General features: G+C 40.9%; 1 protein-coding gene across 1 annotated transcript in view; it reads left to right on the forward strand.

The window, feature by feature from the left end:
- Positions 1-4,730: 4,730 nt before the first annotated feature.
- LOC129654266 (kinesin-like protein KIF28P) overlaps positions 4,731-13,010 on the forward strand; it is a 70,705-nt gene continuing 62,425 nt past the window's right edge. The window contains exons 1-2 of the mRNA XM_055583772.1: positions 4,731-5,139; positions 5,240-5,434. Coding sequence (XP_055439747.1) covers positions 5,137-5,139; positions 5,240-5,434 — 198 coding nt within the window. The 5' untranslated portion in view covers positions 4,731-5,136. The remainder of the gene's footprint in view (positions 5,140-5,239; positions 5,435-13,010) is intronic.

A 13,010-nucleotide genomic window follows, 5' to 3' on the forward strand; every position in this document is an offset into this window, starting at 1 on the left:
GCTTTATTTTCTTGAGATATCTTTGTCTCTATTTAGTATCAGGGTAATACTGGCTTCATAAGAATAAGTTAGGGAGTATTCCCTTTTCTATGTTTTGGAAGAGTTTATGAAGGATTGGTATTAATTCTGTAAATCTTTGATAGAATCAAGCAGTCTAGCCATTTGTTCATGAGTAGTTTTGTTTTTACTACAGTCTCTTCATTTGTTACGGGTCTATTCAAATTGTCTATTCTTGAGTATTTCGTACTTGGTGTCTAAGAATTTGTCCATTTCATCTAAATTATCTAATGTAATAAATTGTTTATATTATTCCTTTATAATCTTTCCTTTATTTCTTTAATCTGGTTTCCTTCAGTGCTGTGAATATATTTATGGTTTTTACTTTTCTGGTAACTCCTGCATCTGATCACTCTCAGTTTCTGTTGCCAGCTTCCCTTCCAGTGTATGGATCTTACTTGCCTATTTCTTTGCAGTCATAGTTTTTTATTGGACAGACTGGACATTTTAGATAATGCATTGTAGCAAATCTGAGTGCTGCTCTTCCCACTCTTTAGCTTGTTATTGTTATTTGCTTGTTTATTTGTTGTTTTGCCGAAAGATTTGTGTTCTGCTGAAGGACTTTCAGGTTCAGAGGATTCACTGGCAAAATAACCACTTTGTCTTTAAGTAGGCAAGAATTAAGGAAGTTTCTTATATTAATAGTAAGTTACAGAGAAGCTGGCTGTGTAGGGTCTTCAAAGGCAAATAGAAATTGACTTTCTTCCGCCAAAGGCACTGAATAGAAGGCATGCCCCAGGGATTTCGTGACAGTCCTCACTTATTTGGACAGAGTTTGTCACGGGATCTACAAAACTTTAATAGCTCTGAAGCAGTGGTGTTAAAATATGTAGATGATATTTTGCTCTGTGCTGAGACAAAGGAAGCTTGTTCGCGAGCCTCAGAAGATTTCTTAAACTTTCTGGCAGACTGTGGTTACAAGGCATCAAGAGAAAAGGCTCAGCTTTGTCAACAATCTGTTAGATATCTGGGCCTAATCATATCAGAAGGGACTAGGGCCATAGGCCCTGAGAGAATTAAACCGATACTAAATCACCCCCTACCTATGACTTTAAGACAATTGAGAAGATTTTTGGGAATCACAGGTTACTGTCGCATTTGGATTCCAGGTTACCGGGAACTTGCCCGGCCTTTATATAAACTTATAGCTGAAACTCAGCAGGCCCAAACCGACAAACTGGTTTGGTCTCCAGAAACTCAAAAGGCTTTTAAGGTTCTTCAGACTGCTGTCCTGCAAGCTCCAGCTCTGAGCTTGCCCACAGGGTCAGAATTGAATTTGTTTGTCACTGAAAGAAAAGGTGTGGCATTGGGAGTTTTGACACAACCCCGAGGGCCTCACCAGCAACCTATTGCTTATCTAAGCAGAGAATTAGATGTAGTTTCACGTGGGCGGCCCCACTGCCTAAGAGTAATTGGGGCAGAGGCTTTATTAGCACCTGAAGCTTTAAAAGTAATTAATGGACGAAACCTTACTGTACTGACTTCTCATGATGTGAGTGGAATCTTAAATTCTAAGGTTAATATTTGGATGACAGACAGTAGGCTTCTTAAGTATCAGTTACGGTTGTTAGAAGGACCAGTAACTAAGCTTAAAGTTTGTGGACATTTAAATCTGCCACTTTCCTTCCTGAGAAGGAAAATGAAACACCTGATCACGATTGTTCTCAATTCCTAACTTTAAACTATGCAGCTCGGGAGGATCTAAAGGATGCCCCATTAGACAATCCTGACATGGAAATATTTACAGATGGCAGTTCTTTTGTTTGGGATGGAAAGCGTAAAGCAGGTTATGCCGTGGTGACTGCTGAACAGGTTTTGGAAGCAAAATCTCTCCCCCAGGGAACCAGTGCTCTGATAGCGGAGCTTGTGGCTCTGACCCGAGCTCTAGAGTTAAGCAAAGGGCAGCGGATGGGCCTGATAATCTACGTGAGTCTACTTCTGCTGTCTCCAAAAATCTTGAGTCTGCCATTTGATCCTCAAGACAACGCCTTCCTGTCCTGGGCTCACTCCTATGCTACATTTCACAATCGGTCTAACTGCTGGGTCTGCAGAGCGCTCCCCTCTTCATCAGTGGAAGGCTTCCCGTGGTGGACATCCCCACTTCAAGGAAAAGACTTTCTCCAAGTCTGTGAATACCTTCGACAACAATCACATGCGATGCCTCTTCTTCCTCTGATGACATTTACCAACCCTAAAATAGACTGGTGCAACATTTTGTACTTTAACTACTTTAACTATGGACATAATGTGACTTAATTTTGATTCTGGTTGTTTTGTTCTTGCTGTTTGCTCCCTGCATCTGTAATTGTATAACTGGATTTGTTTCTAGCCGCATGAAAGCTTTTAAGTTACAAATGGTTGCTCAAACTCCTGCTACTGCTGTAGCTTCCTCCAGCTACTATTTGGGGCCCCTGAATCAGATATCCTCACTATGAGGATTAGGAGAATATGTTGCCTCACCAATTTAGGGACAACGCCCCTTGTCAGCTCGGAAGCAGTTATAGAACGAGAACGACGCCCCTTTTCCCTAGGCAACATAATTCTAAAAGAAACGGGGGGAAATGAGAGAGTCAGTTCCTAGGCAGGTTGATAAAGAGTCTAGGGGTCCCCAAGGAGAGAGGGGTCTGGAATTCTCAAGGAGAAAGAAAGGACAAACTTTTTTTTCTTTCTCTACATTCCTTAGGATTATATAACAATAATGTATCCTGCCTAAGGACAGTTTTTGGATTAAACCTTCTGTTATCTTAAAATGTAAATTATGGGAGTAGACTTGGTCTTTACAAGGATGTATCTTGCCTGAGGACAGTGTTATCTTAAAATGTAAATTATGGGAGTAGGTCTGATGAGGTCTTTACAACCTCCAGACATTGTTTGCATTATATAACTTCGTTGTTAACACTAGCAAGCGGTACGCTTTCTACCCCCTTCTGATGCCTATGTCAGAAGCTTTCTCTATCTCCTTTATACTTTAATAAAACTTTATTACACAAAAGCAAAAAAAAAAAATAGTAAGTTACAATATGAGGACAAGCAATATAGCAAGAGAGAAATATATGTACATCACCAGATTGGGGAAACACTACATCCAGATTCAAGCCACAGCCCCAGTTGGAAGATCCACAAGCAGTATAGCAGGAAATACATATCCATATACATCACCAAATTGGGGGAACACCTACATCCAGAGTTAAGGAACACTGGGAAGTCCCTGGAACAGCAATCTGGAGTCCCCAATTTGAAGGTACATTCCATGGGTGAGACTTGAGAGTGCCATCCAAAGGAGTCCTGCTTTTATCACCAAGCCGCAGGCTGGCTGGTAGTCATCAGCTTACATGCAAAGATGCAGCTTTGGCTATTGTGTTAAATGTTTGTATTTCTAGTCGTCAGTCTCAGAATGTTCACTGATCCCTGGGAACTGGCCAGATTCCCCAGGCCCAGGAAGTTTTGTGACTCTTTCCCGTCCATGTTATTTATTCCCTTAACTGTTGGTTCTCAAGACCTACTTTCAGCGTTCCTGCCAGTCAGCAGTTTGGCATGTAATTCCTTTCAGGGTCTCTGATCAGTCAAAGACCTATTGCTGCTTCTGAAGCCTGGACAAGACTACTTGTATGAACTTCCCCAACATTTGTTTAGTGATTGGCTGGATTATTTTAGTGAAGTCTTATCTCCTAGCTGGTCACTGTGGGATGGTAATAGTTTTTGTAGGGCCCCCCTTCTCTCTTGACCACACCAAGGTGTGAAGTCCACTGATTGCCGACTGATTACTCTATTTTCAACAATGACCAGGGGCATAAATTGCTCTACGAACTATTTCAATCAAATTCTGGTTCCTTTTAAAGGATTAGTTTCTGAGATCAGTGATTGATATTTTTTCTGAGTCCAGGTGGGTTCCTCCCCAGCAAACCAGACCAAAAAAAGTGAGTCAGTTGTGTCCAACTCTTTGCGACCCCATGTAGCTCGCCAGGCTCCTCTGTCCATGGAATTTCCCTAGGCAAGAATACTGGAGTGGGTTGCCATTTCCTTCTCCAGGGTATCTTTATACCCAGGGATTGAACCGGGGTCTCCTGCATTGCAGGCCAATTCTCTACCATCTGAGCCACCAGGAAAGCCAAACCAGAGAACCTGTACTTTAACCTGTTACCTTGAATCTCCGAGTTGCCCTTCATCACAGCCACCTCTGTTCTAAAGAGTGCTCTTGGTGTTGGACGTCTCTAAGGGGGCAAATGAAGTCAGTTCCTCTGGGAAGAGGTTAAGTGCCCAGGCAAGATCTCTAAACCAGGGCTCTGGATTTGTGGGTGGGGACACAAGGAAGCTACTCTCTATGATGGCCCTGCTCTAGAAGCCCAGTTTTTGGTTAGTGTAGAACAGCAACCTGCAGTCATCTCAGCTTGTCTCTCCTGGCAAAGAACCACCACCTCGGGAGCCAGGGCAAGTGTCATCCGCACCCCAGTATTCTCAGCACGCTGCAATCAGGGCAGAGTCTCTGTTCCATGTGTGGAAACCGGGTAAAAGAAGGAGCGCCCACCTCTCACCCATACTTTCCCACATGAAGCCTCAGTCACAGGTGGAAGGGGGCAGGGTGAGAAATGCTGACATTATCCTCTCAGGAAGAAATCCCTCCTCCTGGGACCCAGGGAGAAAGGGAGCCCTGTGCTCTCAGCTCCAGCAGTCTGGAGTTGTCTCTCCTTGGCTGAGCTGACAGTGGCGAGAGAAGGAATAGTCTTGCTTAAACACCATGGACTCTCCTTTCTTACCAAATTTTGATAGATTTCTTGAATAGCTCTTTCTTCATTGGCTGTTGCTTTTAGAACAAGTTCCATTTCCTTTTGTTTTTTTTTTTCATTTTCATTTTTTTGTTGAATACTTTTCACCAGTTTTGTTGGAGAGTGGGACACGTTGCCATGTTGGGAATGGATCTCTGATGCTGTAGTTTATGCTGTTAGCGTAGCCGAGTGTTAGATATGCGATTCTCAGAAAGTTAATATGACTGGAGAAAAGCCTTCCAAAAATTCTGAGGACCCATAACACCAACTGTTGTCATAACAGCTGCTAAGAATAATCAGAGAACAAAATGAATGAATGGTAAGTTACTAGCTTAATTTCTTACTAGATGTAAAGATCTGCAAAAAAATTGGATGACAGGAAAACTAATGATTGACTTGAATTTGTGATTTGACTATAGAGAGAGAAGAATTCTGGGAGCAAATGTGTGATTTCCATGCATTCCAGGACCACCACCATTATACAAGACCCTAAGAATCCAGGACATACGAAGACATTTACTTTTGACCTGGCATATTGGTCTCACAGTGGATTTCAAAAGGATAAAGATGGTGTGTTTATTTCAGCTGATCCTGGCAGTAAATTTGCAGGCCAGGTAAATTACTTTAAAATAGCATCAATGGAAGTTTCGTTTTGTTTTTTTTTAAGTGTTAACAATATATTAGTACATTGATTTTTTTAATGAGGTCCAAAAGCATAACTGTTGCCTAAATAATTCTTTAGACACTTAAGTCTGTTATTTTTTTGATGTATTTACATGTTTTGAAAAAGGAATATTGGTCAAGTCAGTTATATTTTCCTCTCGGGTGTAGGGAGACAGGCAAAAAAGTTCATTCAAATGTTACAGGTTCTATAAAAATACATGTGGGATACAATGGGGTACAAAGGAAAAGTGGTCATTTCAATGTGGATAGAGCTCATTAACTTGCATAAATCTATGTGTTTGTAATTTCCACTTTGAAAAAATTTCAACCATAATTTCTCCAAGTATTTTTGGCCTCCCCTTATTCCTTCTATGACTCCAGTTACATGTATGCTTGAGATTTTCCTACAAGTTACTGAGGCTCTGTTCATTTCTTCCCAAACTTTTCTCTCTGTTCTTCTTGTCTACTCATCTTTGAAAACTCAGCTCCAACATTATAGCCTTTATTCAGTTCAGTTCAGTCACTCAGTCGTGTCCGACTCTTTGCAACGCCATGAATCGCAGCACGCCAGGCCTCCCTGTCCATCACCAATTCCCGGAGTCCACACAAACTCACGTCCATCGAGTTGGTGATGCCATCCAGCCATCTCATCCTCTGTCATCCCCTTCTCCAACTGCCCCCAACACCCCCCAGCATCAGAGTCTTTTTTGAATGAGTCAACTCTTCGCATGAGGTGGCCAAAGTACTGGAGCTTCAGCTTTAGCATCATTCCTTCCAAAGAACACCCAGGGCTGATCTCCTTTAGAATGGACTGGATGGATCTCCTTGCAGTCCAAGGGACTCTCAAGAGTCTTCTCCAACACCACAGTACAAAAGCATCAATTCTTCGGCACTCAGCTTTCTTCACAGTCCAATGCTTACATCCATACATGACCACTGGAAAAACCATAGCCTCAACTAGATGGACCTTTGTTGGCAAAGTGATGTCTCTGCTTTTGAATATGCTATCTAGCTTGGTCATAACTTTCCTTCCAAGGAGTAAGCATCTTTTAATTTCATGGCTGCAGTCACCATGCAGTGATTTTGGAGCCCCAAAAAATAAAGTCTGACACTATTTCCACTGTTTCCCCATCTATTTCCCATGAATTTTGATGGGACCAGATGCCATGATCTTAGTTTTCTGAATGTTGAGCTTTAAGCCAACTTTTTCACTCTCCTCTTTCACTTTCATCAAGAGGCTCTTTAGTTCCTCTTCACTTTCTGCCATAAGGATGGTGTCATCTGCATATCTGAGGTTATTGATATTTCTCCGGGAAATCTTGATTCCAGCTTGTGCTTCTTCCAGACCAGCGTTTCTCATGATGTACTCTGCATATAAGTTAAATAAACAGGGTGACAATATACAGCCTTGACGTACTCCTTTTCCTGTTTGGAACCAGTCTGTTGTTCCATGTCAAGTTCTAACTGTTGCTTCCTGTCCTGCATATAGGTTTCTCAAGAGGCAGGTCAGGTGGTCTGGTATTCCTATCTCTTTCAGAATTTTCCACAGTTTATTGTGATCCACACAGTCAAAGGCCTTGGCATAGTCAATAAAGCAGAAATAGATGTTTTTCTGAAACTCTCTTGCTTTTTCCATGATCCAGCGGATGTTGGCAATTTGATCTCTGGTTCCTCTGCCTTTTCTAAAACCAGCTTGAAAAACAATGGTTGCTTAGAAATAAAATTTAAGAAAGGTAAAAAAATAAATAAAACCAGCTTGAACATCTGGAAGTTCACGGTTCACGTATTGCTGAAGCCTGGCTTGGAGAATTTTGAGCATTACTTTACCACCGTGTGAGATGAGTGCAATTGTTAAACCACCCCTAAAAATACTCTGTCAAATTTTTCTGACTTCACAAATTCACTGAAAGAATTTCATAGGTCTCCTCAGAATGCACTTTGGGAACCACTGTCCTAGAGCAATCAATAAAAAAATCTATCAAAAAAAGTAATGAGTCAACTGTGGGAAAATGAAATTATGAAAGAAACTTGGAGCATGGCAGGAAAAGAATGGGAGGGAAAAACAAAGAGGAGATGAAATAAGCAGAACACAAATAGCAAGATAGTAGATTTAATGCCAACCATTGGTTATTATATCAGGTGTAACTAAACATGCCAATTAGATAGTATAGATAATCAGATTTGATAGGTAAAGCTGGATCCAACTATGTCATCTTAAGTGCACGCATGCTCAGTTGCGTCCCACTCTTTGCAACCCCAAGGGCCTGAGGCCTCAAGGCTCCTCTGTTCAAGGGATTCTCTAGGCAAGAATACTGGAGCGGGCTGCCAGTTCCTACTCTAGGGGAATCTTCCTGACCCAGGGATGCAACCTGAATCTCCTGTATCTCCTGCACTGGCGGGCAGGTTCTTTATCACCGAGCCACGTAGGAAGCCCATATCTGTCTACACAAACACAATTTAAATATAAATAAATAGATACTCGTGTTAACACTAAGAAGAGGAAAACTACAGATGCTATATTTACATCACACAAAGTAGACTTCAGAACAAGAAATATTTCATACATACCATCCTAAGTAGGTATGTACTTATTAACAGAACTTCAAAGTACACAAAGCAGAAGCTGATGGACACTGAAAGAGAAATATTCAAATCTACCATTGATTGGTGACTTCATCATTCCTCTCTGAGTAATAGAGCAAATAACCTGAAATCAATATTACAGATGACCAGAACAATATTATCAACCTACTTGACAACTATAGAACAATTTTGCTACCCTCCATTCACAGCACTACACACTTTTTTTTCAAGTGAGCATGGAACTTTATGGTAAATTATATTCTGGATCATAAAACTAGTCCCAATAGATGTAAGATAACTGAAATCATACAAAGTATCTTCTCTGACCACAATGGAATTAAACTAGAAAGGAATGACTGAAAGTTATTAGGAAACTCCACTAATATTTAGAAAATGACAGTCTTCTAAATAATCCATAGGTCAGGGAATAAAGAATACAGGAAATTGGTAAATATTTTGAACTGAATGAAAATCAAAACATTTATCAAAATTTGTGGGATGCAGCTAAATCAAGGCTTAGAGCATTAAGTGATTATATTAGAGAACAATCTCAAATCAACAGTCTAGGCTCCTCCACCTAAGAATTTAGGAAAAGAAAAGTATAGAAAAAGCAAGAAAGGGATTAAAAAAGACTAATTTAAGACAGTAAAATAATAGATCTGATAGATAGAGTGCCTGATGAACTATGGACGGAGGTTCATGACATTGTACAGGAGACAGGGATCAAGACCATCCCCATGGAAAAGAAATTCAAAAAAGCAAAATGGCTGTCTGAGGAGGCCTTACAAATAGCTGTGAAAAGAAAAGAAGCGAAAAGCAAAGGAGAAAAGGAAAGATATAAGCATCTGAATGCAGAGTTCCAAAGAATAGCAAGAAGAGATAAGAAAGCCTTCCTCAGCGATCAATGCAAAGAAATAGAGGAAAACAACAGAATGGGAAAGACTAGAGATCTCTTCAAGAAAATTAGAGATACCAAGGGAACATTTCATGCAAAGATGGGCTCGATAAAGGACAGAAATGGTATGGACCTAACAGAAGCAGAAGATATTAAGAAGAGGTGGCAGGAATACACAGAAGAACTGTACAAAAAAGATCTTCATGACCCATATTACCATGATGGTGTGATCACTCACCTAGAGCCAGACATCCTGGAATGTGAAGTCAAGTGGGCCTTAGAAAGCATCACTAAGAACAAAGCTAGTGAAGGTGATGGAATTCCAGTGGAGCTATTTCAAATCCTGAAAGATGATGCTGTGAAAGTGCTTCACTCAATATGCCAGCAAATTTGGAAAACTCAGCAGTGGCCACAGGCCTGGAAAAGGTCAGTTTTCATTCCAATCCCAAAGAAAGGCAATGCCAAAGAATGCTCCAACTACCGCACAATTGCACTCATCTCACACGCTAGTAAAGTAATGCTCAAAATTCTCCAAGCCAGGCTTCAGCAATATGTGAACTGTGAACTTCCTGATGTTCAAGCTGGTTTTAGAAAAGGCAGAGGAACCAGAGATCAAATTGCCAACATCCGCTGGATCATGGAAAAAGCAAGAGAGTTCCAGAAAAACATCTATTTCTGCTTTATTAACTATGCCAAAGCCTCTGACTGTGTGGATCACAATAAACTGTGGAAAATTCTGAAAGAGATAGGAATACCAGACCACCTGACCTGCCTCTTGAGAAACCTATATGCAGGACAGGAAGCAACAGTTAGAACTTGACATGGAACAACAGACTGGTTCCAAACAGGAAAAGGAGTACGTCAAGGCTGTATATTGTCACCCTGTTTATTTAACTTATATGCAGAGTACATCATGAGAAACACTGGTCTGGAAGAAGCACAAGCTGGAATCAAGATTGCAGGGAGAAATATCAATAACCTCAGATATGCAGATGATACCACCCTTATGGCAGAAAGTGAAGAGGAACTAAAGAGCCTCTTGATGAAAGTGAAAGAGGAGAGAGAAAAAGTTGGCTTAAAGCTCAACATTCAGAAAACTAAGATCATGGCATCTGGTCCCATCAAAATTCATGGGAAATAGATGGGGAAACAGTGGAAACAGTGGCTGACTTTTTTTCTGGGCTCCAAAATCACTGCAGATGGTGATTGCAGCCATGAATTAAAAGATGCTTGCTCCTTAGAAGGAAAGTCATGACCAACCTAGACAGCATATTAAAAAGCAGAGACAATCCTTTGCTAACAAAGGTCCATCTAGTCAAGGCTATGGTTTTTCCAGTAGTCATGTATGGATGTGAGAGTTGGACTATAAAGAAAGCTGAGTGCCGAAGAACTGATGCTTTTGAACTGTGGTGTTGGAGAAGACTCTTGAGAGTCCCTTGGATTGCAAGGAGATCCAACCAGTCCATCCTAAAGGAGATCAGTCCTGGGTGTTCATTGGAGGGACTGATATTGAAGCTAAAACTCCAATACTTTGGCCTATGCGAAGCACTGACTCATTTGAAAAAACCCTGATGCTCTGAAAGATTGAGGGCAGGAGGAGAAGGGATGACAGAGGATGAGGTGGTGGAATGGCATCACCGACACAATGGACGTGAGTTTGGGTGGACTCCAGGAGTTGGTGATGGACAGGGAGGCCTGCTGTGCAGTGGTTCATGGGGTCGCAAAGAGTCGTACACAACTCAGAGACTGAACTGAACTGAATGATATGCAGATTGAAAATGAAGAAGTATAACTACTTGCAGACAACATAATTATCTATGAAAAAAGCCCTAAGGAATCTGCCAAAAAAGTGGGGGAAAAGCTACTACAGTGAATAAGTTTGTTAACCAAGGTCAATATACAAGAATTGATAGAATTTCCCTATGCTACATGCATGCTTAGTTGTATCCAACTCTTTGTGACCCAGTGGACTCCAGCTCGGCAGGCTCCTCTGTCCATGGGATTCTCCAGGGAAGAATACTGGAATGGGTTGCCAGTTCCTCGTCCAGTGGATCCCTACCCAGGGATTGAACCCGCCATCTCCTGTGTCTCCTGTATTGGCAAGAGGATTCTTTACCACTGAGCCACCTGAGAAGCCATCTGTCTATGCTAGCAGTGAGCAATTGGAAATTAAGATTATAATTTATTTATGTACTCAAATCCCTGGTGGCTCAGATGGTAAAGCATGTGCCTACAATGCGGGAGACCTGGGTTCGATCTCTGGGTCAGGAAGATCCCCTGGAGAAGGAAATGGCAACCCACTCCAGTATTCTTGCCTGGAAAATCCCATGGACTGAGGATCCTGATAGGCTACAATCCATGGGGTCGCAAAGAGTCAGACATGACTGAGAGACTTCACTCACTCACTCACTCATAATCACATATAATTACAAGATCCAACCAGTCCATTCTAAAGGAGATCAGTCCTGGGTGTTCATTGGAAGGACTGATGCTAAAGCTGAAACTCCAATACTTTGGCCGCCTCATGTGAAGAGTTGACTCATTGGAAAAGACTCTGATGCTGGGAGGGATTGGGGGCAAGAGGAGAAGGGGACGACAGGATGAGATGGCTGGATGGCATCACCGACTCGATGGACATGAGTTTCAGTAAACTCCGGAAGTTGGTGATGGACAGGGAGGTCTGGTGTGCTGTGATTTGGACACGACTGAGTGACTGAACTGAATTGTAATTAAGATTGTAAAATATTTACAGCAACATCAAAACCATGAACTAGTTGGTTAAATTTACAAAATCTATGCAAAATCTGTGCACTATAAAAACATTAAGAAGAGGAATACAAATCAGAAGACTCAACATTATTAAGAAGTCATATTGATCAATAGATTCAAAAAAATCTCAAACAAAATGCCAATGGTAACTTTTTACAGAAATTACGCTATTTCAATAATTTACATGGAATTGTAAAGGACTTACAGTAGCCAACATTAATTTGAAGAACTGAAACCCACTGTAGACAGATCTACAATAATCAAGACAATGGATAAAGAAAATGTATGTGTGTATATATATATGTATATGCAGTTCTGTGCTTAGTCACTCAGTCATGTCCGACTCTTTGCAACCCCATGAACTGTAGCCCACCAGGCTCCTCTGTCCGTGGGATTCTCCAGACAAGAATCCTGGAGTGGGTTGTCATGCCGTCCTCCAGGGGATCTTCCCAACCCAGGGATTGAACCTGGGTCTCCTGCATTGCAGGCAGATTGTTTACAATATGAGCCACCAAGAAATATATATGTATATGTATATATACATATATACACATACATATATAGACAATAGAATATCATTCAGCCATTAAAAAGAAGGAAATGGCACCATTTGCACCAACATGGATGGACCTTAGGGACATTATGCTAAGTAAAATAAGTTGTATAGAGAAAGAAATACTAACTGTGGAATATTTTTTTAAATGAACTTGATAACAGAGAACAGATTGTTGGTTTCCAGAGGCAGGGGGTTAGTGTTCCGGGGTGGAGTTGAGTAGGGTGAGACTGGTATATGGGTGAAAATGGAGAAGATCATCAAAAGTTACAAACTTCCAGTAAGATAAAGAAGTCCTAGAGATGTAATATATAGCATGGTGCTTATACAGGTGCTTTGCTTTATTGCACTTTTCAGATACAGTATTTGGGCATTTTGTTTTTGTTTTCACTAACTGAAGATTTCTGGCAGTCCTGAATCAAGCAAGCCTGAGTCAGTTGGTGCCACTTTCTCAACATTGCTCACTTCATGTCTCTGTGTCACATTTTACTAACTTTCCCAAATATTTAAAACTTTTTCTTTCTATTTCTCATAGTAATCTGTGACCAGTGAACTTTGATGATACTATTACAAGAAGATTATGACTCCTTGAAGACTCAGATGATGGGTAGCATTTTTGAGCAGTGAGATATTTTTAAACTGATATATCCATTGGTTTTTTCTAGATGTCATGCTATTACACAATAAATTACAGTATAGTGTAAACATAACTTTTATGTGCTGGAAA

Source organism: Bubalus kerabau, chromosome 5 (assembly GCF_029407905.1).
Source record: "Bubalus kerabau isolate K-KA32 ecotype Philippines breed swamp buffalo chromosome 5, PCC_UOA_SB_1v2, whole genome shotgun sequence".
NCBI classification, from domain to species: domain Eukaryota; kingdom Metazoa; phylum Chordata; class Mammalia; order Artiodactyla; family Bovidae; genus Bubalus; species Bubalus kerabau.